General features: G+C 44.5%; 1 protein-coding gene across 8 annotated transcripts in view; it reads right to left on the reverse strand.

Annotated features, from left to right (window-relative positions):
• Positions 1 to 26,732, reverse strand: part of lekr1 (leucine, glutamate and lysine rich 1) — a 53,268-nt gene extending 26,536 nt beyond the window's left edge. For 3 of the 8 annotated variants that reach the window (XM_029170760.3, XM_029170759.3, XM_029170755.3), the window contains exons 1-5: positions 20,137 to 20,275; positions 19,667 to 19,773; positions 18,451 to 18,551; positions 6,869 to 7,398; positions 880 to 957 (exon numbers count right to left, since the gene is read on the reverse strand). In XM_029170760.3, coding sequence (XP_029026593.1) covers positions 880 to 957; positions 6,869 to 7,398; positions 18,451 to 18,534 — 692 coding nt within the window. In that variant the 5' untranslated portion in view covers positions 18,535 to 18,551; positions 19,667 to 19,773; positions 20,137 to 20,275. Of the gene's footprint in view, positions 1 to 879; positions 958 to 6,868; positions 7,399 to 8,505; positions 8,593 to 18,450; positions 18,552 to 19,666; positions 19,815 to 19,857; positions 20,040 to 20,088; positions 20,276 to 26,284 lie in introns of those variants that run through there. The other 5 variants (XM_055514238.1, XM_029170758.3, XM_041073544.2 and 2 more) reach the window with 5 other exon arrangements.
• Between the last annotated feature and the right edge of the window lie 323 nt (positions 26,733 to 27,055).

The raw sequence follows: 27,055 nt of genomic DNA on the forward strand, positions 1-27,055 counted from the left end.
ACACACACACACACACAGACGGGGGTGGTGGATGGAGACGCACACACGCACGCACACACCTGCACAAACACACACAGGCCTTTCCGCCCGCCGCAGACACACATCGTTACCGCGGCCGGGCCTCTGCGTGCGAAGTGATGTGGCGCTTTTCGAGCACTCGGTGGGGCGGAGTGCGCGTTGTTTATCTCATTCAGGGTTTGTGGCTTAAGGTGATCAAAAATGAAGCGAGCAGGCGAGGGAGGGGCGAGGGAGGGGCGAGGGAGGGTGGGGGGTGGGGGTTGAAAGCCGCGGTGTGCGTGCGTGCGTGCGCTGCTTGTCACGAGAGCCGCTTCTATGATGTCAGATGGCATCAATCGTACGGCGGACGGCACCGGATGAAGGCAGAGATATGAGCCAGTTCTGTCACAGATGATGAAGCAGAGACGGGGGGGGGGGGTGATAGAACCACCAGTGTTCATCCACCAGATAGTTTACTCATTTAGCGGCTATCAACGCCAGCAGCCGCCCTGAAAATCACTTTTACTCCCTGAAGCCTCATCTCCTCCCTCCCACTCTCCTCACCTCCACCACTCCGCTCCGCTCCTTTCCTGTCATTAAGTGCTCATAATTCTCCCTCCTTACTTCCAGGAAATTACCAGTGGGCCAGCTGGATTAACGGTCCCTGCCTTCCTCCATATTTCCAATCTCTCTTTTATTGTCTTCCCTCTGTCATCCCACACAGTTGTTTCCCATCTGCTCTGGCCGTCCTGAGATGGACTCCCCATCAGAATGATGCAAACCCATGCTCTGGTTTCTTTCTCCATTGTTTTTTTTCACAATACCCAACTCCCTCATGTCATTTATATCTACAGTATTTTATCACTGTGATTATTTCCTTACCGAAGCGTTTCGCCCATCTGCTTCTGTTCTCCGAGTAACTGCTCAGCATCCTCCTTTGTGGAAGTTGCTGCTGTCAGCCTGTTGTGGAAGACGAGAAAGATAGAAGGTGAAGGGTCATGAGCAATATTATAGTCATTAGAGGACCTAAGCTGAATCTAATGTCACAGTACTCCCATGTAGCCCGCAGCTACTAGAGGAACCAACTTTAATTACAGAGAGACGAGGGTCCATTTGATGGAATGGAATGAGATGAAAAATTAAAAGCTTCATCAGAGGTAACTGATACAAAGAGATGGGACCTCCCCCCCAAGCTAATCTTTCTGGTTAAGGATAATCCAATAAATTATGAATTATTATTCGAATGTCAGCAGAGACTGCAACGCATAAAGACACAGGTTTGGCATTAGCGTAGCCCAAAATTCCCCACAGTCCAACTGAGCCACTCCAATGTGATTATTTTCAGCCATACGCATTTAGAGTCTTAGAATGGCAAGACCAATTAATGAGTGTTTGCTCCACACTGTGCAAATGTTGGTTTATTATCGAAGGCCAGTAAAGTCCAGAGCTGCAGCTTTTATTTGGGAGCATAGGTCTAAAAACAGGTTCACGGCTTGTGTTTGCATGACTGCTTCTGTAAAATACTACACACACACACACACACACACACACACACACACACACACACACACACACACACACACGAGTGATGGTTCTGGGACGAACTCTTTGTCGACCGGCAACACGATCTGACGGACAGACTCCAGCGAGGAGCAATCAAACAACACACATAAACAATGGCACCGCGAGACTCGAACACTTAGAGAAACAGACACAACACATCCTGTTCTTTCGCTAAACACCACAAATAAGCCCTGACAGTGAGACAGAACAACGAACAAACACAACGAGTAGAAGCAACACACAGAGCAAGACAACGTAAATAAAAGCAGACGCATAATAATCACCAGCAACAAAGTTTGATCAAGACGCGTTTGATGGAGATGCGATGATCTCGCCGGGAGATTTTCCGCTTACTGGCAGAAAATGCAAAGAAACAACCGTGTGATGAAGCGCGCTGGGAAGAGTGGGACGGCAGCACAAAGAGCACAAATCTCCTCCATCAGAGACCAACAACGCCACTGTTTACACTGCAATGGAACATAACAACCGACTGCTGTAAACGTGACCCAGGTGCCACTGTTTTTAGGTCCACACAAGATCAATCAGCTTGAACACGTTCTAATTGTAAAGCTATTGGTCACCAGACTGAACACCTGAATGTGTTAAAATGTGGTTAAGAGATCAGGTTTGGTTTTATTTGCATGTTTCTAGTAAATCTGTGTGTTAGTACGTGTGTGAGACTAAGTGGGTACGACTTTGCTTTGAGCATTTGATCCTGACTGTTTGTGTGTTCACTGCTTTCTAAAGTCTGAGTGAGCCTGTGATCCTGTGTGTGTGTGTGCGTACATGTGCGTGCATGCCTTTGCTTTTCGAATGATGGCGGCCCAGACTCCCACTGTTCACCCATCTGTCCTCTCCAGTCCCGAAGCGAGATCAGAAAGAACACAGCCTTGAGACAGGCATGTGTGCGCGTGTGTGTGTGTGTGTATATGTGTGTTTATTTGGCACACAAATCTGTGCGTGTTGTGCGTGCGTGAGCTTGAGCTCCTGTTCCCAGGGCAGTGACTGTCAGAGGAATCACTAGGTAGAGTAGCACCAGAGAGTGCGTGCCAGATTAGAGTATCCACTACCAGCAGCCCAAATCAACTGCCTCATCAGAACATGTCACACACACATGCAGGACACACACACACACACACACACACACACACTGATCTGCTCAGTGTTTGTGAGCCACCACGTCCATGCGGTCATCAATGGCTGTTTCTGGGTCTACAGCTTAACATTTACAAGCATTATGCTGCCTCATATTTTGGGCGATTTAGGCCGAAGGTCAACATTACAAAGCCAAATTTAATGTTCCCCCCGAGGCTTATTTTCAGCCACTGGCTGTGCACAAAATGTTCTTGGTCATTATGTCTGCTTTCCTAGTTTCGGTGCTTGGCTAAAATTCAAGGGTGATTAGGATTTTGCTGTTGCAGGCTCTTTACTTTGGGACATCCTTCCCCCTTTTTATCAGATTATGCAAATCAAGCAACAGTGACTTTAGGCCCCTCTTCACGTTACTGTTTCTCCTTGTCGTGTTTCATGGCTTTGATTGTGTTTCTCTCTAACAATGTGCTGTTTTATTTGTTACTTGTGGCCACGCACTGGAGCTACAACATTAACCTCGAACGACCATTTGACCTTGATTGGCTTAACTTTAATAGGGAACTATCATGTGTAAGTCCTAATGGCTGTGTGTGTGTGTACGCGTGTGTTCTGTCATTAGAAGTGACATAAAAGGTTCCCCCTATCAAAGCATTGTTGGTTCACCCACTGTGTGCGTGCTTCAAAAGACTGGTTTGATCAACACAGCACAAGAAAAAAAAAATGAATTAAAAGACCAAAAACTTGCAGCTTGATATGGTCAATGAATTCCTTATCAATAAATGATACTAAAGGTTTTATTTTTTACTAAAGGTGTTCTGGAGTGTGACACGGTGTATATATTTTATTTTTATATTATTTGGTAACCATGTCAAGGATGCAACAACAGTGATGGCAATCACACACACACACACACACACACACACACACGCACACACACACACACACACACACACACACACACACACACACACACACACACACACACACACACACACACACTATACCAATGTACAAGCACACTGGTACCATATTATGGCTAAGTGAATTAACAAAGGATATGAAATGCATCTGGCTCCAGCTTGTCAATTTTAATTCAAATTGAGAAAAGCATGTCTTTCATGTGTCTCTGTGTTTCATTTGTATGTGTGGGTTGCTATGCTACTGCACCAGCATGTTATTGTTGATTACCAAACAAACTTTGTGTCATGCTGTCTGAGTGTGCGCTTTACATGCACGTGTGCAAATATTGATGTTGATGTTTGTGTTGTTGTCATGACCCCACAGGAAAGCCGAGCCACCATCAGAGCGACATGTAAATATAAAGGTCATCTTCAACCTGAGAGAGCTCTTCTGTAATGCAACGAAGACACACCGAGGGCAAACACAATGGTGTGTGTGTGTGTGTGTGTGTGTGTGTTTGACTGTTTGATGTGATAATTTTAACCTTAAATTAGGAAGTGTGCAAATACCTCCCATGCTCACTTGGAAGGTTATTTAACTTTGTGTGTCGTATATGTGACACACGACCTAACCCATGCACACACTTGTGTTTTGTTTTGTATGGTTGCTAGAGGAAACAAGATAATAAAATAAAACCACATGAATGCATAACTAATTTAGTGAAAAACTTGTTACAAATGGGTGCCTTTGTGTTTGTCATCCATCATTTGTCTCTCCTTCACTCGCACCTGCAAGTCGTCTTATCGCAGTAACAATCCAGCCCCAGGTGTGTGTGTGTGTGTGTGTGTGTGTGTGTGTGTGTAAACATCACACATTTCTATGATTCATTTTTCAAAACTGCCAACACCAATTTTTGTTATTGTGTGCCACAGTGATGATTTTATTCACTGCAGGTGTATACAAGTGTGTGTGTGCGTGGCTGTGTGTGTGTTACACACACACACGCGCATGTGAAGCGACATTCAGCCACACTGTTCGGATCATGAATGAGAGCAGCCAGCCAAGAGGAAGCAAGTGAAGCAGCAGAGCGTACTGAATTCCCAGACACTTCTCTCAACACTATAAGCATGCGCACAAGTTAACGTGATGTGTTTGAACCTGTCTTCACTGCAGTGAGCTCAGTCTGTCCATACCTGTTTATCTCTTCCACCAGTGGAAAGTTTGTTCTCCCCACATCACCCTTGCGCTTGTTTTCTTTATCTATTATATGTGGTTCACCTTTTCAGTTCTCTGTGTCTGTATCTACACAAGCTTGTGTTCTCGGCGGATTATCTGTAATATGAGCACCACACGTCTGCAGTTCACCAGCAGAGATCAAACAGCTGTAGCCAAGATAACTTTAAAGTAGTACAACATTGTCTGCAAATATTTTAAAATTTTAAACACCGTGCTTTGGTTTTGCACCAAAAGAAGCTTTAAAAAAGGGCAAATGTCTCTCACTCTTTCTTTCCTTCAGATCAAAATTTTATTCAACTCATCTTTGTTTGAACTTGTCTAGAAGGTGAAATTTTTAAAGTTTTGATTTAATTTACGTTTGAATCCTACTTAATGTATAAAATGAAGAACCTAAAGCTGAAAAGGCAACTAATGCTCCAGAGTAAATGCAGTGGAGTAAAAGTACCTTGTACCCAAAAACTAAACTTAGACAAAGTACAAGCTCTGCTTATTACTACCTTACTGTATCTTGCTTTTCTCTGTTACACACAGAGACACCCTGACCCATGTTTTACTCACTTCTCTCAATCAAAAAGCCGTCAAAGCTGACATTTACAGCGAAGAGGACAAAAATCTTTATGAGTGGATGTGGTTGTTTTTTGTATGGAAGAGGCTGGTATGGGCATGTCTACTCTGAAGTGTGTTGATAAAACCAGATGAATTCTAAAGTAATAGCTTTGGCAACCTGCTGGCTAGAAACATTCATGTCCACACATGTTTAAAATCTCTTGTCCTTTCATGGTAAATTACATAATATCCCAACAAAAGCCGTATTAAGTGTCTGGAAAAGGGAGAGGAGGCACATCAATCATAAGCAAGTCTCACATGACAACAAAGCCAAACTCCAGCGATGTGGCCAGCGTCTCATGGCATCGCTCGCTCCTATTCATATAACCTTTCTCTTTTGCTTTTCTCATATTGGTATTTTTAATGCGCTCATTACCACCTGTGGCCATTGGCAAATTGCTGGTGTAAGTGTTTAGGAGAGCATCAGAAAGAAGTGTGAAATAGAGTGTGAGCACATTTTGCAAATGGCTGAAGATGACAGAAACCAAACTAAGCACAAAGCTCATGAAAACAGAAATAAGGAGAAAGAATAAATGATAAAAGATCATCAACATAACATCTTATTATTGTAGTGTGTTAAAACACGATTAATTATATTAAACTAAAAATATTAATTCCCATAGACCCTAGAGTCTAATGCTGGGTGACATGGCTTTAAACAATATCGTGACATTAGATTATTACAGTATGTTCTGTTTTGCCACAAAAAGAAATCTGATTATCTGATAATCAGATTACAAGATTGCTTCCCTAACACCTCCACATGTCCAGATAATTAAAATGGACCCTCTCGTGTAGGATTTGCGCACAACTCTCTACACTGCAAAACAGCAGACTGGTTTTGGCTTTAAACTAAATACAAGCATTTTGGGCTCTGTGATAAAATGAGAGGGGTGTTGGCCAAACATTGTTGTTACAAACATACTTATTTCTTCTCATATTGCTGTCAGGAAGTCAGACCCTGCTCACAAATAGCAATAAAAAATAACAATCCAGCCTGTAAACAAACCTATTAAATATGGTAAAACAGCCCAGTTCCATGGAAAATAAAGTGAAACACTTGGGATTTAATCAGAGCACTTTCAAGTTGACGTACTGCAGAGGCTCGTGTACAAGCCTCTGGGATTCATTTAGTGGGAACTGGAGGATGAAGCAGTTGAAGATAAGAATGGAGAGGCAGACTGGGTGGACTAGACCCCCAGCAGGGGGGGATTCCTGCTGGACGTCAGCGTTCGCTCTCTTTGTCTCCATTAGAGCCAGACAAATGCAAAGAATGAAGACGGCAGTGGAATAAATAATTACACAGCTCAGTTTGTGTCATGCACATGACAGACAGTGGCATATCTCTGAGTGTATTTGTGTGTTTTTTTTCGTAGCCTCATGACTCACAGGATAATTGCCCACATGAAGCCTGGCATTAGAGATTATTTCCCACCAGGGTCAGAGGGAACAGACAAACACATACAAACCTCACCTCTCTTCCAGGTGTCGGAGGTATTTTTTCTGCTCCTCTACATTTTTATTGGCCTTTTGAAGTGCGTCACTCAGCGCTCGCTCCCTCTCGTCCGTCCTCCTCTGCAGCTCCTCTCTCTGCTTCCTCAGACTCTCCGCCTCCAAGTCTCTTAACTCCCCCCTAAGCTGTGTCTGCCTTTCCTCACTGAGTTTCTGATAGTGCTGCTCCAGCTCTCTTCTCTCCCTCTGGCTTTTTTCATCAAACGCCTTTCGTAAAGCGCTCTCCGTCTCTTTGCTCTTCTCCTCCAGCGTTTCGCTCATGCGCTTCTCATTCTCCGCTGCCCGTCTGAGCACCTCCAGGTGAAGGGTCCTTTCCCACTCCTGCTTTTCCAGTTCCAGCGCATCTCGCTGGGCCCTCTCTCTCTGGGCAGTCCCTCTCAGTTCTTGGAGCTCGGCCTCCTGCTGAGCCAGCCGGGTGTGGAGCTGCTGGAACTCATGGAAAATGAGGTAGCTGACACCACAGTAATGACACACCGTCTCACTGTGCTCCATCTGAGGGGGAAACGCACAAAATACACTTCATCAAAAATGATAAACTGACTGTTAACCATATTAATGATAATTTAGCAGTAACTAAAGGAGTAAAGGTGTTGTTTTACATACAGCTACAGCTTTGACTATTTGACTAATTTAAAGCCAATGAAATCAATCTAAATCACAAATTCAAACTGTAAAAGGAGAACACATAATAATAAACATGTAATGAGAAAAATATTAACTGTCATGATAAATGTTGCTAATAATTGTCGATTAACAAAATAATTTTCCCAGAAAATCCATGAAGAAGTGTTTGATTAGTCCATTTTGAGGTTTTTTTCCCCAATGTGTCAGCTGTTTAAAACAGAGAAACACTTCTGTCTCTAAAAATGATCTTCCCATTCCTGTGCATGTCTATGTATTCTCTCCAGCTGTTGTCACTTCGCTCTGACTCATGACTGATAAGATCACATCCCCTCAGCTTTCTTCTTCATAATGATAAGTGGCAGCGAGGCAGCGGATATTTAGATGACATGCTGACAGCTCGTGTGTCACAATGCTCCAAACACGCTACTCCATGATGTAAACAAGGTGAAACTGACTTGCAAACAAGGCAGCCATCACTGGCAGGAAACACAAAACTTCAATTATTGCTGTCAATGCACATATGGCCTGTTGAATGTGTAAACGTTAAACTTTTTGACAATGAAATCAGGAAAACAAAAATCTGTGCTCGGTTGACTTTGAAAGGCATTTGAAGGATTGTTGATCTGCAAACTACAAACAGGTTAAAAGCAACCAGGTAGAAAGTGAGATCAGACGAATGGCAGACAGTGTTTGTCCTGAATGACAGTCAAATGGATTTTATTAATATGATCACTGTCTGTGTTGTTTCTCTTCATCTCCCTCTGCTTCTCCTGTTTCCTTCTCTACGATGAGATAAAAGTCAGACAGAATGACAAGGTGGTAGACAAGATAGACAAAACACACATTACTTGAAAGTGACAAATGACTGACAGCTGAAGCTTTTGAGACGGTAAAGCTCCTCTCTCTCTGTCTCTCTCTCAGCCTCACCAACAGCCACATCTAACTTTCACAATCTGTTCCCACCTATCACAGTACCTTCCTTGTGTTAGCATCTTGTCTATCCATGTCAGGTCAAGGTGCAGAATATGTCTGCCTCGTGTCTTTAGGACAGCGGGAGCCTGTCTTCTCGCAGCCATGTCAGAAAAATAGGAAGAAGGACACTTTGTACGGAGCACTACACTTCCAGACAATGCTATGAAAAATGAAATAGGCTGTGACTTCCATGCACGCTATTACCAGCATCCTATAGTATTTCAGTATGATTTGAGCTATATACTAACAGTAACAAGCTCACAATGATTATATTTAGTAGATTAATCTTCATCTCCATCATGCTTGACGCAGTAGCATGCTCAAACGAGCTGATTAGAACAAAATTAAAATATGTTTATATAAAGCATAGTTATTTGAAATGTGCTGTAAAAGTAGGACATTTTGTTTTTATTGTTACGCAAGTTCAATTAGCTGCTAAAAAACTCGGCAATTGAATATTACAAGCCAACAAACAGCAAGAAACTACTGTCGTGAACGTTACTGATTTATACAAACTCCCTGCCGGGATGCTGGTAAAGAAGACCTTGACTGTTACAAACACTCAACTTTAAAACAAATGCTGTGAAGGTTTCGTTTTAGGTTTTAGTGGCTCACTATGCCATCCAGTGTGACATTTACCATACGTCAGTTCATTTCCAACAAGTACACCGTGACCATAAATGATAATGGTCACAGATTCAGTGGGTGATGAGAAGGCGGTAGACTAATGGAGTCTCAGACCCTTTGAGAGAAGCTACTGAATAAAATTACTGTAAGAGCACTGCGGTCTGACTAATTTAACACACTCCATAATATTTTACACGAGAACCATCACTTAAAAACAAAGTTAATTCAGTACTCCTATCTGTGTAAAGTGTGAAAAAAACCTAGAAGAAGAGAAATGACTGGAAAAGAAGACAAAAGAGAAGGGACCGGTGAACAGCAAAAAGCTCCACAACGCGGCAGTGTATGACATTGCGTTGCCACAGAATGACCCTCGAGAATATGTGCTATTATGCGCTTGCACTGAGAATGTGAGTCTGAGAGAGAGTGCGTGCAAGTGTGAGCAATATTTGGGACTGGGGCTCTGGGGGTTTTAGTGTTTACTGTGCAGATGTCCTCGTGGCTCCTGCAGGCATAGATACAGCAAAAACTACTGTGTGTGTGTGTGTGTGTGTGTGTGTGTGTGTGTGTGTGTGTGTGTGTGTGTGTGTGTGTGTGTGTGTGTGTGTGTGTGGCAACTTCTTTGTGAGTGATGTAGTTATAGAGACAGACAATATGAAAGAAACACACAATGAAAAGATGACCTGATCTTGACGCATGCGCGCATACATACACACACACACACACAAGCACCAGCTTTCTCACACTCGTATAAACACAGGCGAGCTCACACACACACACACACATGGGCAGATGAAAGGCACAGACAGGAGCGCACACCCAAAGGCAGACTGACAAACAGACACCCAAATACAAGCGCAGACATGCTCAAAAGGTAAAAACAAAAGGCACAAAAGAAGACAGACGCGCACAAAGGCAAATTTACTCACACAAGCATCTGAGCAGACAGGAAAGCTCACACACTCACTCACCCTTAACGCACGCTCACACACCCACGCGGCGTCTGCGCCACCAGTGGACTGTGTGCTCCCGTGACTGACTTGGGCCCCGTGGGGAGACCCCTCGCCCAGGGCACTGACACGTTCACTTAGCACTCAAAGCACAAAGCCAGCCCCTCCACACCGCACACGCATACACACAATACCTGAAAGGAGGGGGAGCAGATACACAAAAAACACACAAAAACCAAAAAGAGAGGGGAAAGTAGGAAAAACGTCTCATTGTCTTTTCAGTGTTTTGTGTCAGTAGTCAGAAGATGCTTTTCACACACATACACTTCCTCCCTCACGTCACACTTCCATTCTGTCTCTTCATTGACTCCATTAGCTTGCTGGACTGATGCCAAATGTGGTATGAAACATTCAGCTTCAAAACACACTCACTACTTTGGTTTAATTCATCTGGCGATGATTACTCTATTGTATCAAGGCAAATATCTGTGTCAAAAGAGCTCATTATGAAGTCAGTATAAAGTACGTGACTATGCAAAACAATCATAATGGCCTCAGTGATGAAGTAGATGTGTGTGTGTGTGTGTGTGTGTGTGTGTGGCGATCTACTCCACAGTCTCTGTTATCACTATAGTGTGTCTGTCCTGCATCAATTAAACATGCAACTATTACCTCTCGCCTGATGTGAAACATTTAGGAGGGGTGGAGTGGGTGCAGGTGGGGGGGGGGGGGTGACAGGGCGGGGCTTTCGAGGCGTAGATGGTGTCCTGACAGGATGAGGAAAATCCCCGGCTGTCTGCGTGTGCGTTTGTGTGCAGACGCTGGCGCTCATTGTTTCTTGTGGAGCGGCACCAGAACAAACGTGAAAAGAGTAGAATTTGGACAACAGCTGTCCGTCACTCCACACTCCACACTCCACTTGTCCCTTCTCGCTCCCTTATCGGCCGCCTCCGCCTTGGATCGCTCTTCCCCGTCTTCGTCCCCCCGCGCCTCCTCCTCCTCCTTTTCCTCAACAACTCTCTCCCCTCTCCCGCCTGACGTCCCGCTCCTCCATCTCTTCGGCTACAGCTGCCGTGACCCATCTGGCTCATCAAAACACCAGAAGTGGGTCACTGTCACGATCGCAGACTATTCACGTTGCACGCGCATATACGCCCGGACACCAGGCACACACGCAGACACGCACAGCGCCCCCCCCGCGTCCATACGCACACTCAAGCACGCATTCCGTGACCAAGGACTGACCAGACAGACATGCAGGCGCTTTCACACACAAGCATCCAGTGCACAGACCCACTGAGCTAAGTGCTTTTAAACGCACAGCCAGACGCAAAGAAAAAACCTTCATGGCCACAACTCCGGTGCTCGTGCACCGCAGGTACATACATGCTTACCAGACATCTGAGCAAAACAGGCCTAAAATCACTTAATTGATTTATCAGATGAGCGGAAGGTCAATCCTTTTAATTACGAGAATGAGCAGGCTACACATCGAAGGCAGAAACTCATTATTGGAGACAGCAGGCCCCGACGGCTCTCCCCAAACACACAGACTAAAGTATTATTGTCTCTAATCCTCGCTGCTTGAAAAACCTAAACGCCCTTGAGATTTTGTCTAACGCACGGGCTGGGTGAATGACACACAACCCGACAAACGCAGTCACAGCGCAACACAGGACTCAGTCGACGCTGGAGTATTTTCAGAAATGTTTTGGAGTGGAACAAGGCACTTAGGCACTTTTTTGGGTGCCTGGGGGATTAGCGGTTTTAGGATTAGGTTTAATCAAGTGATATGATGATGATGGGTGGTGGATTTAGAGAGGGAAAAAACAATACCTGCATCCTTTTAAACTTTCTAGTCCAAACACACTCTCTCTCTCTCTCTCTCTCTCTCTCTCTCTCTCTCCTCGTATGGTTAAATCTCACAAATGCTTTCTCCTTCCTATCCGTTTAGCTGGCACTCAACCCCGCTTCCCTCTGTGAAGCCACAGCAGTGAGAGATCACGCAAGCGTTTAAGAAGGGCTTAGGTAGTTAAGGGACTTATCGGTTGTTTTTCCTAATTTTCCTAAATTAATTTCTTTAGACTCTCGCAGTGCGTGAGGGCTGTGCGGACTGTGTGTGTCCTGCAGAAAACATTGTCCAGCTGTGCTCTTGTGTTTGAATGTCAAAATATTTTCGTTAGCTTTTGTCACTTTCTGTGCGTGTGAGCTCTTTTGTGTCCTTGTTTACCTTTCTTTTTCCTTTTCCTACTTGCGTGTCGCTAGTATGTGTTTGAAAGCGTGAGCACATCTGCGTGTTCAGATGTGCATACGTGTGTGCGTGCGCGACCGAGGCGGCGCTTCGTGACTGCGGCTTTGTTGATTTCTGTGACGATAAAGACCCCCTGCGGTGCTCAGCGTAGCGAGAGCCAACGCTGAGATTCCACTCATCTGGACCCTGTGGCGCGCCAAACATCACACGACAAGCGTGCGTGTTCGTGAGCATGTGCGTGAGAGGGGATGTGGGCATGTGCTTAACCTCCTTGACCACTGAGCTGTGTGTGTCTATGTGAATGAAAATGATTTCTGTGTCGGTTCATCTGGGCGCGCGTGTGTGTGTGGGGGGTGGGGGGTGGGGGGTGCGTGGAGGAGGGGAAAAGGTGGGGTAGTCGTGGTCACATGGAGTAGAGTGGAAAGGAGGCACGCGAGCAGCGGGGAAGGGAGAGGAGGGAGGCGGCTGGCTCAGGGACATACTGTACTGCAGAGTGAATGAATCAAAGTGTGCGAGTTGTCCAGGGTCTCTGCTATGCACGTCTGCATGGAAGAACGGCAACGAGACAGCGCCGTGGCGTGACAGGCGCTCACACGCATACAGTCAGCACAGGCTGACAGTCACAGGGAAGTCAAGACAAAGTCACCAGGGCAGGCAAAGTGCAGGGAGGAGGGGCCTGAGCCATGTGTTGGCGGGGTGATTACGCCCGGGGGGGGGGTCTTAAATTCTGGGCTGCATGTTTGTTGCATGAGTGAGTGTCTTTCTATTTGCATATGCTCTGTTTTCCTGCCTCCTCCATCTGCTGCACACCCACCTTGCGCTCCCCTTCGCGTGGGAGCGGGGAAAAGGCGGCGGCGGCGGGGAAAGAATCACCTATGGCCGCGCATCGCATCACATCCCATCACAGGGAGAGGCCCGGCGCCGTCCGGCACGGCACATCCCACACAAACAACTGCTGCTGGGCTGGAAAGCCAGAGAGGACTGTGGATCATGCAGTCCTTAATGACAAACACAGGTCAGCACAGGTGACCTGCCCATCGAACCAAACACAGATCAGTTAGTTAACATGGTTCAACTACACGAACTGGTTGCTGTCCACAGAGAGAACTTCAGTGGAAATGATTAAACACCTAAATACACAAACGTCCCTGAGTCGCGCAGCTGATGCTTTGTAAACTTTTGACCCAGAACTTAACTTTATTCCATTTTGCAGACTCTCTATCTTTCTCAGTACTCCGGCTTTGGACACAAGACTGAGTGCAGACACAGGAGGTGAAGGCAGGACAAGGGAGCAGCCAGAGAGGGAGAGAAGGGGGAGCACAGGCTGTTACATTAATCAGAGTTAGCAGACAACACATGTGCTTCCGTTAGCCCCACTACACCATGCATCACAACACAAGGCTCAGCACGGCATGGCTCGGCACACAAAGCCAGCAGAGGCCAGGGGAGGCAACGCTGCTTGAACTGTGCGTGCGTGTCTGTCTGCCTGCTGTCTGCCTGCGCTTCGGTGTTTCTCTGTTGATGTCCAGGTGGAACCAGGTGGAATGACACAGTCTGACTAGGTGACAGTCTGCCAAGGAAGCAAAAGACGTCTCTTTTAACCTTCCGGAGTCTTGTCGCCCGCAGCATTTCACGCTTTGCTTAATCTGAATCATTATGTAAAGACGATGCAGACAATTATTAATTAGTCCACACCACAGACCTTTTGAGCAAGGCACACACTAGCTGGCCTGGCAACTGCTTCATGCAAGTAAATAGTGACCTTGCGATGACCTGTGGATTATCACATTGTGTTACCAGGTCCCAGACAACGACCGTGACAATATTGCACAATAATCCCCCCACTGTCTCCCAGTCATTACTGCAGATCAGTGTTCACCTGATAAAACCTCCCCCTCCCCCTCCCCTAATCTCTCCTTACCCAGAGCTAAACTCAACAGACAGGAAACGGTCAGGAAAGACGACGGCAAAACAGGAAAGGCAGACAGAGGAGGAGGAGAAGGGGGACGAAGAAGACAGCAAGTGTGAGATACGCTGATTAGAGGGAATGCTGCTCGTATCCAGCCGCCTCACAAGGACTCGCTGAGGAAACGGATCAGCAAAAAGTGGAAGAGCACGCTTGATTTGAAACTATCCATTGTTAAAGGGGACCTGAGGGAACGTCAGACACACAAGGCTAGAAGAGAATAGGAGTGATGTCAAGCAGACAATGACTCAATGGGTCTTGTCTTTTCACTCCTCTCTTCATCTACATGAATTGGCAAAGATCTTATTAAATCTCGAAGGATCGATGGAAGGAGACATAGAGCAAAAGCAGCTGAGCCTTAGTCAAGTCAGTGATTTACACTGTTACTCTGATGCAGATAAGGAAAAAGGAAGTAGGAAGAATTAGCCTCTGTTGTCATGTTATCACTTAATTGTCAGGCAAGTGTTGTTAAGACAAAAGGTTCTTCAAACCACACCTGAATGCGATGGGACTGTTTCCAGGATGTACTTTTATGAAGCAGGTTTCCTGTGCAGCTCAGAAAAGAACATCCTCAAGGAAAATAATCTGCTCTTTAGAAAGAAGCTGCTTCAATCAAGCGAGGGCTGAATGAACGCTAGACCAGCTTTACAGGATGATTCAGTAAATCAGAAAGGCAGAAGTAACTTCTGGCGCTGACGTGCACACGCGGGTGTAAAAAACGTCCTGCCTATCGCTGGAACAACGTATAACACGTACACACATAGCCTGCAACTACTGTGCAGGCTACGCCTAGCGCGTCTGTCCTGGCCGCAGCACGTACGGGTCCTATCAGCACATCTCGACCCGTCCACCAATCTTCCAACACGCTGAACCATGACATTTATTACACAAGTTGGATGGTTTGTTCTTCCCTCAAGGCTGGAAACATGTAAAAATTCCACTAACGCGGTGAAGCTGCACAACAGGTGTTGAGGTTTGCATCAGGCAAATGCAAGTGTTGGTCGGCGTGCACAGCAAAAGGAACACCGCTGCATCAGAGTGAGTGATATATGTGCTGCGATTATAAACCTAAAATTAAGATATTTTAATTCTTTTGCAATTGACAGCTTTAGAGGACTCACTTTCCTGCTGTTGCACAATGGCGCCACCGCCTATAACTCATATATAGTAAGACAGGCAACTCTGTCAACCTGTGCTTTTACAGGGGGCGTTTCAGCTCTCACATGTCTACAGCTGTTTGCCTTCATAGGACGCAATGCAATGTACCTACAAGGCATACTTTTACATTTCAAACCTACACTATTGATATTATTCAGGCTCTGACAGTTGTCGTGCCGGACGTAGACTGTTATCGATGCTGTGAAAACCCTCACGGTGAACACGGGTTGATGTCAAGTTCACGCATTTCCCAGGAAGCCGAGCCAAAACACACGGAGAAAACCAGAGTGAGAGTAATCAGAAAGGAGGCAAAAGTACAGCTGGGGGAGGAGTAGTGGTGGGTGCCCCGGCACACTATAATGTGAATGCACTGGCTCAATTATGAATGAAGCTAGAGTCAGACAGGTAGTTGAACGCATGCCATTGCGTGCAGCGTGTGTACGTGCGCAGATGGAGCAGAATAAGTAAACGGTGCCAATGTTGTGTCTATACTCTCTCATTGTGCAGGCAGTGTGTTTGTCTAGTGTTATGAAAGCAAAAAAGGGTTTTATACCACTAAGCTGAGCGCGTTTGTGAGGTGTTGTTCAGCTTCATGCATGTATGACAGATACACTTTTATGGTATGGTTATGGATTTTACATCTTGTTTCTTTGTATTTCTGCTCATTATGCTGCTCAAAGATGTAAATTTCACATTTCACATTTTGCTCCTCACTCACTAATTATGTCTAGAGCCACTGTCTTTCACTGTGACATCTGTGATTCGGATCTTTTCACAGACCACAACATTTAAGGAGCTAAGAGGCAGTATTGTTCCCTTTTGCCTCCCTCTCTCATGGTGGCGAACATCTTGTCCTGTTACACTGTGTTTGAGCTTGTCTCAGACCGTAACACTTAACAAGTGAATAGGTATTATCAGCGCCTAACAGAGAACAAGAGGTGCTCTGCAACTGCATAAAAAGACTGTGGTGTACTCTCTCCGGTGCTGCGTTGAAAACATCTAATCCCGCAGCCACATTTCTGACTAGAACGCCGTGCTAGCAAACGGGAACACGTCATTTTGAGGAAAAGTAAAAAGTAAAAAAAAAAACTGCTTTGTTTTGAGCTTTAATATGACGTAAGACAAAGGTATGTGACCTTGTGCTAAACAACCACACTGCAACACATACTGTAGTGTTGTAGATGAGCTATAGACAAATCATCAAAAAAAGCTGCGATGGGTTCCTGTGCTGTGTTTAGAAAAGTTGTGATTTTTTTTGGATGATTTGACAAAGTCCTTAAACATTTGTGTGTCTGACAAAAGGTAAGTAAAATATAATGTTGTATCATTGGTTTCCAACACTGGAGTTTACAAATTAGGTCAAAACTAAACCCAGCATGCACATGGGCAGCAGACGGGGAGATCGTGGACAGGATGCCAGAACAGATGTTAACCATGTTCACCACACAGTCATACATAATAGGAAATGATGAGTCCACCCAGTTCTTGTCTTTTGAAGGAAACCGTGTTAATAGTTGATGTCACATCATGTTGAAAATGACCCACTGTTACCTTATGAATGGCTGGTTTTCATGTTTGTGTGCACCTGTGACTCTAGGTCAACTACCTTCTTGTGTGTACAGACAAACGGTGTCGGTGTGAAAGTCCAACAGTAGTGTGTGTGTGTGTGTGTGTGTGTGTGTGTGTGTGTGTGTGTGTGTGTGTGTGTGTGTGTGTGTGTGTGTGTGTGTCTCAGAGCCTGTGCGTGCGGCTGTTAGGCAGTTGTGTGAGTGTGTGTTTGTAACCACAGCGCCCTCCTTCTCAGCAGCCCACCATTAAACCTTGGAGCCAGCCCTCTCCCTGCACACCAGGATTAACAGCACTTAAATGTGTCTGTTAGTACACCACCTCCTCTCTGCCTCCCACGCCGACTAGTGCACATGGTGCTGCCCACAGCGCTGTGCTTGCAACGCACATTGCCTGTGTTGTTTTTTGTTCTCCGCTCGCCTCCAGCCACCTAAGCCTTCTCCAATAAATAGTGCTGAAGTGTACTCAGCGGGGGGCTAAACCCAGAATATCCTCTATTTTACGGACCTATTGGAATGATGGAGGGAGGAAAAGTGGAAGGGAGGGAGAATGAACCAGATGGGCTATGATCACAATGTCTGTCTCTGCCCCCACCGCTCTCATTCTTTGTTGTTGTCTCTCGCTCTCTCCTTCCTTTGCTGTGTGTCTGGCTATCACATGGCCCTTGTGATAAATCCTAAACAGGAGGACTAAAACGGAGCACACACGCTAGAATGGAATAGATGCCCACTACAGACATCAATAAATAAAATGGATTTCCTTTAGAGCCTGTTGGCCATGGCACAGCAGGCAGAAATATAGATGGACAAATGGATGGATGGGAAAATGGGCTGTGTGTTTGTGTGTTTGTGCATGGTGCATGTGTGGGCGTGTTTGTGGTAGGCCGAGGCTATGGGAGGCGGGCGCTGGGGTGGGGTGGGGGGTTTGTCTGGGCACTAAATGACCACTCTCACCTAATACCAGGGGGTGTATTGTTCACACACATCTATTGGCCTCAATGAGACATGCCAGAAATTACCGCAGGGAAAAAGGCAGAAGAACCGAGAAAGTACAAGGGGATAGAACACAAGCACAAGCAGTCCCACTGATCCAGTCACGAATAAAACTATTCTACACCTGCTGCAATATGCTTCGTCCTCTGATACCTAAGAGATCACTCACGATGTAAAGCAGAAAAAATGTAGAATTGCAGTTCATTGCAAATGGGACCGTCTTTTTCATTGAATCTCTTATTGTTTCAATTAGTTTATAAATAAATAAATGAATTAAAATCACGAGTATATAAAATACATTGCATCAATGTGGCCATTTATTATCATTAACTAACACTGCGTGGAAATTTTAAATTTTATACCATTTGTACCTTTAGACAACAGTATATAATATAGAATATATATAGAAGTATAACTTCAGATTTCTGAATCACTGCCTACCTTGTTTATTTCTTCAGGCAATGGGTAGACTGGGGGACGGTTAAGATCCAGATGTACTTTTTCTTCCTCCTGCTCTGCATCCATGGTTATTTCCTTGTCTCCTGGAAATAAGCAGACGAGCAGAGTTGGCTCCACTGGAAGTAGTATCTGACAGTGTGTTACTATAAACAATCTTAATTTGGTGCAGTGAACTGGGGATGTGGTTAAGAAGCTCTTTTTAATTACTAATTAACGTGTTCATTTGTGTCTGTCACGATTTGTCCCCTCTGGCAGTGGGTGCGGGACGCTGACCAGTGCAACCTTGCCTTTTTGTGTGCGCAAGCATTCAGGGCATTTATCTATCAGCTCACCATTAGGGAGTGGGAAATATCACATCAAACTTGACCTCAGATAAAAATACCTCCAGCTAAGTTAGGGTCACTCCTCTCAGATGGTCCTCTGTGTGTTGCTGCATGTCAGAGATTAAATGCTCTTGCAGGCCAATCAAAGTATAACAGAACGGCAAGACACAAAAGAAAAAATAAATGCGTGCATATACAGACAACCATGTTGAGATGTATAGATGCATATGTTTTGGGTCTTTCGGCATCGCATAGTATATATTCCTACAGACTGATCAGACCCAGGCTTGTGCTCAGATGTCGTGGTTCCCCCGTCTTGATCCAGAGACACCTTGAGGCTCTTCCTGCTGCATTAGATGCATTACAGATGGATCTTCTCCTACTTTCTCTATCGATGCCCAGTGTGCTGAGAGCTATGGCTAGACATTGGATTACAGGACCTTATCACACAACCTCTAATTTCACCCTGTCATCAACTTCAGGAGTACAATGAGACACAAGCAGCACATTAGGTGCCAAGTAGTGGCTACAGTGTGTTTAGGAAACCTGAGCTGCTTATTAAGGTCCACTGTGAGCTGCCAAGTCACTGCAGACAACAGCAGTCCTTCTGTCTTTATTACAGAAGGTCTTGGCTTTCTCAGGCTCGGGAAAATTATTTATTATTGAGAGGCGAGTCTCTTTGGTCCACTTCCCTTCAGTGCTGATGAACTCTGCTATTGTTTTTAGGACCTAGTCAGGCCCTGAGCTATAAGATCACTCTCCTCCTATTTGGGTCTTGTGGGATGTCTGTTGATCACTTGATTAAAACCATCTTAAATACTGTTGATTGTAATTATATGTTGAAGAGATGCAAGTTGATACGTTGCTTTACTTACTTGTCTCGCTAAACGCTAGATGTAATCCTCCCGTCGAGTATCTCTCATACTAGAGAAAAGCAGCGTGCGTCGTGTTCATGCACGCCTTCCCCTCCTGCCTGCAGGCTCTGGGTTAAACAGCAGACATCCTCCATCAGTGGCGCAGTCACTGTCAGTTTGTTACCAGTATCACCAGGGTCAGTTTTACTCACAGAAGCTAAATGCAGTTTAGCGTTAGATGTATGAAGTACTGTTCATACGAATGAACATCATGTGTACGAACTATATATGTTACGAAGGGGTCAGTAGTACGTAGTACTGAGTGATACAAGTTTGGAGTTTTGTCATCTCAGAAACTACTATGACTCATTCAAAACAAGTCTGTGCGCCTCTCTAACTCTCTAAACAAACATTTACCGCTGCAGATATAGACAATTACAAACCTTTATTTCGGTTTACTGTGGCTCGTGAGCAGTAAGACATTAACCTACCGAATAATACGGATTTGGTTGAAAATGAAGGCGAAAACAAGCTAAACCCCCTTTCAAATTGAGTAGCACCGTTTGCTAGCGAGAGCCATGGTCTGGTTGTTACCATGGCGACGACGTAGCGTAGACACGCTATCACGTGGCGCAGAACGTCCAATTATTGTCGACGGCAAGAACCGGATGTTTGTTTTCTCAACAAAATAAAAGAAACCATGATTCGTTATTTAAGATAGTTGGCGGCCTGCTTCTAGGTACTGTTGCCAGGAAGTCCATGTAATATATATATATATATATATATATATATATATATATATATATATATATATATATATATATATATATATATATATATATATATTATTATTATTATTATTATAATAAAGAAAATAATGGGATTGTTATATAAAGTCTTTATTTATTACAACAAAAGCTAGGGATTCATATCTTGCAGAAAATACACAAGGAATCCCTATTTTTTGTTTTTCATTTTTAAAAGTTAGAGGAAAAACTCCCTCTAATGGGAATAGCCTCCAACAGAACCACGCTCAGGGTATGCGGCCATCTGCCTCAACTGGTTGGCATTAAACAGAGGAACAACAACAGGCAACAAACAGAACACAGCTTGTGTGGCCCAGCAACTGCATCCAGGGTCTGATGATAGCTGTACAACGATAGGGAACGAGAGGGTGACTACACTACAAGAGAAAAGAGATCTTTTATTAAGCATTATACAGATGCATTAATAATATTAACAATAATAACTTTCTACACTATTATACATATGAAAACTAATAACTGAAAGACATGTATTAGACATAGAACATGCAAGATAAAACACTCTGGCTCTTGCGTGTGGAGATTTTAACCCCACGAGGAATATATTCCCTACCACAATCATTTTAGCTGCCTTTAGTCTCAGAGGATAGACATTTCAGTTGCCCTTCAGTGCAACTTTTACACTTTGGCCGATTATGCTTCATATGGCAGACATGGTCGTGATTGACATGAACAGGCCAGCAACATTCCTGTGGTTGTACGACATGCGACTACAGAGTTAATGGACGAGGTGGGGGTGAGTTACTAAAAATGCAAGTTGAACCCAACTGATCCTCCTTGTGTAGTTTTATGAATTAATGATGCAACTCAAGGCAAATGGATGTCACGGGACTGTCATGAAAACACACAAAGATATATTTATTAAGCATAACGTAATAGGAATAACCTTTAAACGGACAAGAAAACGGTTATGAAATGACTAGACAGATCAACAGCCCCTTAATTTAGCCCTGAGTTCTTCCTGGTAGCACGCATAGGTCAGGCGCCAGGCTTCGGTCATGTGCATCAGATTCATTGCCTCAGAAATAATATGAAATAAGGGCCAAACATTCCCACAGGGGCGCTCATACAGATCGCTAACCTAGATGGATATTATTCACTTTTTTAATAATATTACTGTTCTTTTTCTACTTGACCAAGGCACACTTTCGTCTGAACACCTTCCCCTACAGCAGCATAACACAAACTCCTCGCTATGATTCCATTAGGGATGCATATTGTGCTATTTATTGGCCAGTCAGAAAATTGTGCCGACTCAGTCGCTCTGATGCAAATTGAACGCGTCCACTCCGGTCTAGCCCACCTTTTGTGCCTGATTATCTGCTGCCACGGCAATGAAGAAAACGGCGAATGTGACAAACGGGGCGAATATACGCGCATCCTAGTGGGCTGTGGAGTGGGAAGTGGAGTGGGAAGGGAAGACAGCTTCTGTCTGTATCCCTGAACCCCCGTTGAGCCTCACTCTCTTTGCCCTCACTGAAATTAGTCATATTTGTAGACATCCCTGTGGCAAGGGCGTTACATAGTAGAGGACAGCAACATGCTCCACATCTGATGCTAAATAATACATAAAGTTGTATTATTATTAACCCAGTAATTATTTGATAAAGGCTGGAATGCACTATGAGACTATAATTAAGTCTCTGGTCTAATTGTTCTTAGAGTGATCTGTCTGTGCTTTGGCCTTTGTAGCTAAATTTACATAGCATGAATGTGGCATATATTAACCTAATTCGAGAAGGTGCAGTATAGTGTTTTAGGGGCACAGGGCCTGCAGGGACTGGGAGCTTGGCATCTATTGAGTCTGTTTCCGGCACGCTATGCTGTCTGGGCGAGTGTATAATGAAGCCTGCTGAGTGTGTGCTTGCATGCGTGTAAGAGAGGGAGTGCAGGGGTGGGGGGAGGAAATGGAGGGGGGAGGGGGGAGATCTGTGTGTGCACGCATGGATTTAGAAGAGAGGGAAGGAAAAAATATGGCCCACTGTTTTTTTTTTGTTTTTGTTGTTTTTGGAAAGAAATTATTATTATTGTCAATTTTGACATAATTGGCCAAATCCATGCGTTTGAACTCACCAAATTTGATGAAAAATGACCTGTGGACTGAATTCTGACTGACAGGATTACTCAAAGCACACACACTGGCAAATTAAAAATGCCCTTTTTTCTCTTATGATATAACTTTTATGACATAAGCTCTTCTACACTTACTCACGGAGCAAAAAAAGCCCCCGCCCACTGCTTTCACTGCACTCGGCGGACGCGAGCAGCCTTCCCTCATATTTGTTCACATAATACCAAATGGTCCTCCTGTGCACGCGAGGATCTATTACACAAGCCACTGTAAATGTAAGTCTTGTCCACCTGTTATGTTTCGTCACCGTGCGTAGGAGCCCTCTGACCCTGTTTTTCCAGCCACTTTCCTCTTTGAGTATAAATAAGGAAGTTCTAGCTCCTGCACGATAAGCATCAGTCATCAGGGCTACACGTGAAAACAAAAAAATCTGAATGAAATGCACATTACATATATACATTATAGGTCTCTATAAGAAATAGCTTCTTCATTTACAGACATTAAAGAACTCATTAAAGAAACATTTTACCAACTATTCAATCTAATTATTTAGTGCATTAAAATATAAGATGGTAAAAGTTTTGGCCACAATACATACACAAAACATTAGGAAACGCTTCTAACTATAATGTCCTGCAATAAAACCATAGCACCCACTGAGGAACATGTAGCAGACACTCTCTGGCAGCTTCGACTTAAATACTTTTATAAATTCACAGCGGAGCTTCTGACCTGGATTGAATTGCATCCGTCCCAGCGCTTCTGTCACACGGACACTTTGTTCGTTTTGCACAAACAGTGCGAACGCCCTGAAATCTTCCCTGCTCTGCGTTCTCTCAGACATTGTGCTTTTCGCCCCATGAAAAGCCTCTATGAGCATTTCTGTCTGTGTGTTCGCATTTAATTACGCAAATGTGGTTGTGGTTGATTTTAAATGATCATTTTAAACAGTCACATATGAATTATTATATTTTAGTCATTTCCATAACAATTACAGTTTATTTTAGTCATATAATGTCACATAATTCTAGCTGCTTCTGTGGCTTAAGCTTTATTTGTCTGCCTGTCGTTTGTCCTTTAGTCTTTCTGTCCATCTGCCTCATTTTCCTCTCCACCTGTCTCTCCCTGCTTGAATCTCAACATGGCTCTCTGCTTGCCTTCCTGTCTATCTCTCTGTCTTTTCGCTTATCTACAGGACCATTAAGCGTGTGTGTGTGTGTGTGTGTGTGTGCGTGCGTGCGTGCGTGCGTGCGTGCGTGCGTGCGTGCGTGCGTGCGTGTGTGTAGTGAATGGATTTGCATGAGAGCCAGTGGGGTGACCGTGCTCTCTCACGCCACGGCTTCTGTGGCACAAATAGGACTAGTCGGATGTCGTGACAGCGCTCACATCAGTTTAAATAAGAGTGCTGTGCTGCAGCCGTGTGCGTGTGTGTGTGAGTGTGTGTGTGTGTGTGTGTGTGTGTGGCTTTAAGCACACATTTAGTCAGAAAGGCTGGGGAGGCTTTGTGTGTTTGTGAGTCTGTGTGTTTCGTGCCATATCTTGCGAGGTTTGAGGTTTTGTGGAGCGCAACAGAGCAATATTAAGAGTTTAATGAGCCCGGTGGGGTTCACGCACACTCACACACATGCTCCACAAATATTCCTTAAAGGGGAACAGGTTTGTCCTGTAAGGCCAACCCGCCTTTTGAATACATGAATGCTATCGCCGGGTTAAACAGAGTTCACTTCAACGTACATGGCTGCAGCTTAAATGAGCGCCAGCCACAATCATGAAATCCCATTATGCTCACAATGCAGCTGAGCAGAAGCTGCTAAATGCTACATCTAATTACACTAATTGATTGTGGACTGTTCACCTAAACAAGGTTCAAGTGTGTTTTAGATGCTGTCAGTCTGTCATATAAAAGTACTTTTTTGCTCAGTATTTATCAGTAAATGTGAAGCTTTTTAAATGCAAACATCTGCCAGTTTAAACAAACAACTGAAGCAACAGACAAACAGTGAAGTAACAAAAAGGAAGATAACCTTTTTAAAGTGACAGATTTTCCACCTGAGGTTATTGTACACTAATATTGTGTCTAACCACGTTTGTGTTGACTGTGTGTTTCTCTCTGAGCAGTTGTTTTTGTGTTTTGCAAGTGTGGGAAACATGTACATACGATGCGTACTTAAAAACTTGACAAATACACTATTTCTCCTTGTGGTGCATTCTCTACTTTTGGATTTATTGTACTATGAAAAACTATGCTTGTGTGTTTTTTCTTTTTTTTGGCAAAAACCAAAGATAAACATTTTATGCATTTGAAAGTCATGTTTATGGTTAGACATGAGGAGTGGCTGAAGGGAGTGTTGTGCGAAGGAAAAAAACAAGATAATTGCATGTGTTGTTGTTGTGACATCAAAGGAATAGATGATCTTTTTTTTTCAAATTATGACTCTCTTTACATACAGTTCATGGGAATATCTCAGGTAAAAAAAATGAGTGAGGTTTTACGGGACCAATTGACTATTAATAGTCAATTGATCAGTCAAGCCATTACTATGTGTGTTTTGATTTTATAGGAAGGGCTTCCCCTTCCAATGAACTGGCTGAACTCAGTCAGGATATAGGAAGCCCAAACAGTTTCTGCGTCACCACGCACACACCGAGGCACGAAGGCTGATTAAACACAAAAAAGACATGCGTCACAGTGGCAGGATGGGGCAGATGCGTGTGATGCATGCGGCGGATGACTCCCTTTCACTAGCGTGAGTCACAAAGGCATTCATGCCGTTGTTTCAGCCTTAGGCCATGAAGGGAGTCCTTTCAGCTGTGCCCTGTGCAGGGCACTAGCCCCATTGCACGGATAGTGTTTCATACATTTACTACCGGCCGCCCTGAGGTGACCATGACTCAAAACAAAAAAAAAAAAAAAAAAGGAGAAGGAAGCGGGCGAGCAAGGCGCCACTCTGCATTTAGCCAACAGCAGCCAAGCCTGTTCATGACTCACTTAGGCACGAAATATTGGAAGCTAATCCATCCTAATTGCTGAACACCGGGAACTAAAGGCAGCATCGTGTGTTTGCTGAGTGTCTAAATGTGAAAAGACCCAGTGCCTCCTTTACCTGGAGTCACATTCCTGCTGGCACACACAATCAGTCGCAAGTGGAGAGACCCTGGAAAGGTTCTGGGTGGACTGTGTTATTAGTCTGTCAGTGGAACCATCAGATGATGAATCCCCCGCGTTCTGCGAACTACCACATGAGTGACATTAGTGAAGCCGTGAAAGTCATTAGGCCACGGTGATGAATGAGACACACATTACTGCAGACACCGCCGGTCTGTGTACAGGCGTCTTCTAAATCACTGAAATGTTCAGCAAAAGCCAGATTTGTTAAACAAACCGGGGGAGAATTTGTCATCGCAGCAACAGCTTTTTGAAAACGTGGCCTTTGAATAAACGCAGACTGAGAGGAAACAGACGCGTGTGAGTTGAACTGTGCGTTTTGCGAATGCACGGTTTTTGCAGCTGATTTGTTTGTTTGTGTGACTTTACCAGGAGGAGGGAACCACACTGACAATAGATAACAATAATAATCTCATGTATGTAGAACAGTGATATACAACAGCATGACAAGTTCAGAAAACAGCCTTGTAAGAAAAGCAAATATAATATTCTAAAAGTTATTTGAATATTTAGTCGCCTGCTTTTATTTTCTTCTTCTCCTCCAACAAAAGAGGACAAAACAAAGGGTTTATTTTTACCTTTCTCTCCACTTTGCCGTTTTAATTTCCTCCTCATTACGTGTGGGCGTGTGAGTGGGCAGCGCTGCAGTCCGTCATCTCAGTCCGATCTCTGTCACCCTCGGCTGTCTGGCACAGAACCAGAACCAGCCCCGCTGAGGGGAGGTGTGTCGCACTGCAGCGCCGCTCGTCCCCACCTCCTCCTCCTCCTCCTCTCCCCTCGTCCATCACTCGTTAACACCTGCCCCACGGTCCGGAGCCCGTCGCCCCGTTCACTGTGTTCTCATCAACCCCCGTTTCATTCATACGCACATTTTACTTCCCTGTTTGACGCTACTTAAAGGAACATCCGCGAGGTCTCACCAGGAAGTGGTGCTCATTGCATTTAATATTGGATTCAGACACACAGCCTCCCTCTCCCGTCACCTGCTCTGTGTCCATGCCATCAGGGTCAATGCGCTGGTCTGTAATGTGCTGCTGCCCATTTTCATTACGATATATTGTTTTGCCCGTTGTCGACGCTGGTGGAAGCCAACATTTACCTAAAGGCGTAGAAGAAGAAGACAAATGACTTTTGTTCAGGGTTACTGGGGTTTTTCCCATACTTGCCCTTCCGTACCTGCCGTATCCATTCATACTTAACATCTGGCAAATGAATCTTTAATTCATCCCAGGCTACAGTCCAAGATCAGATTATAACCCTTTGATCATGAAGTCTAGCAGTGGAAGCTGAACTTGACAGTGTCAGGCTGATCTTTCGCATGGCTGAGCAAGGTGTTTGCATCTGAGCTG

This window comes from Betta splendens, chromosome 13 (genome assembly GCF_900634795.4).
Source record: "Betta splendens chromosome 13, fBetSpl5.4, whole genome shotgun sequence".
Taxonomy (NCBI): Eukaryota; Metazoa; Chordata; class Actinopteri; order Anabantiformes; family Osphronemidae; genus Betta; species Betta splendens.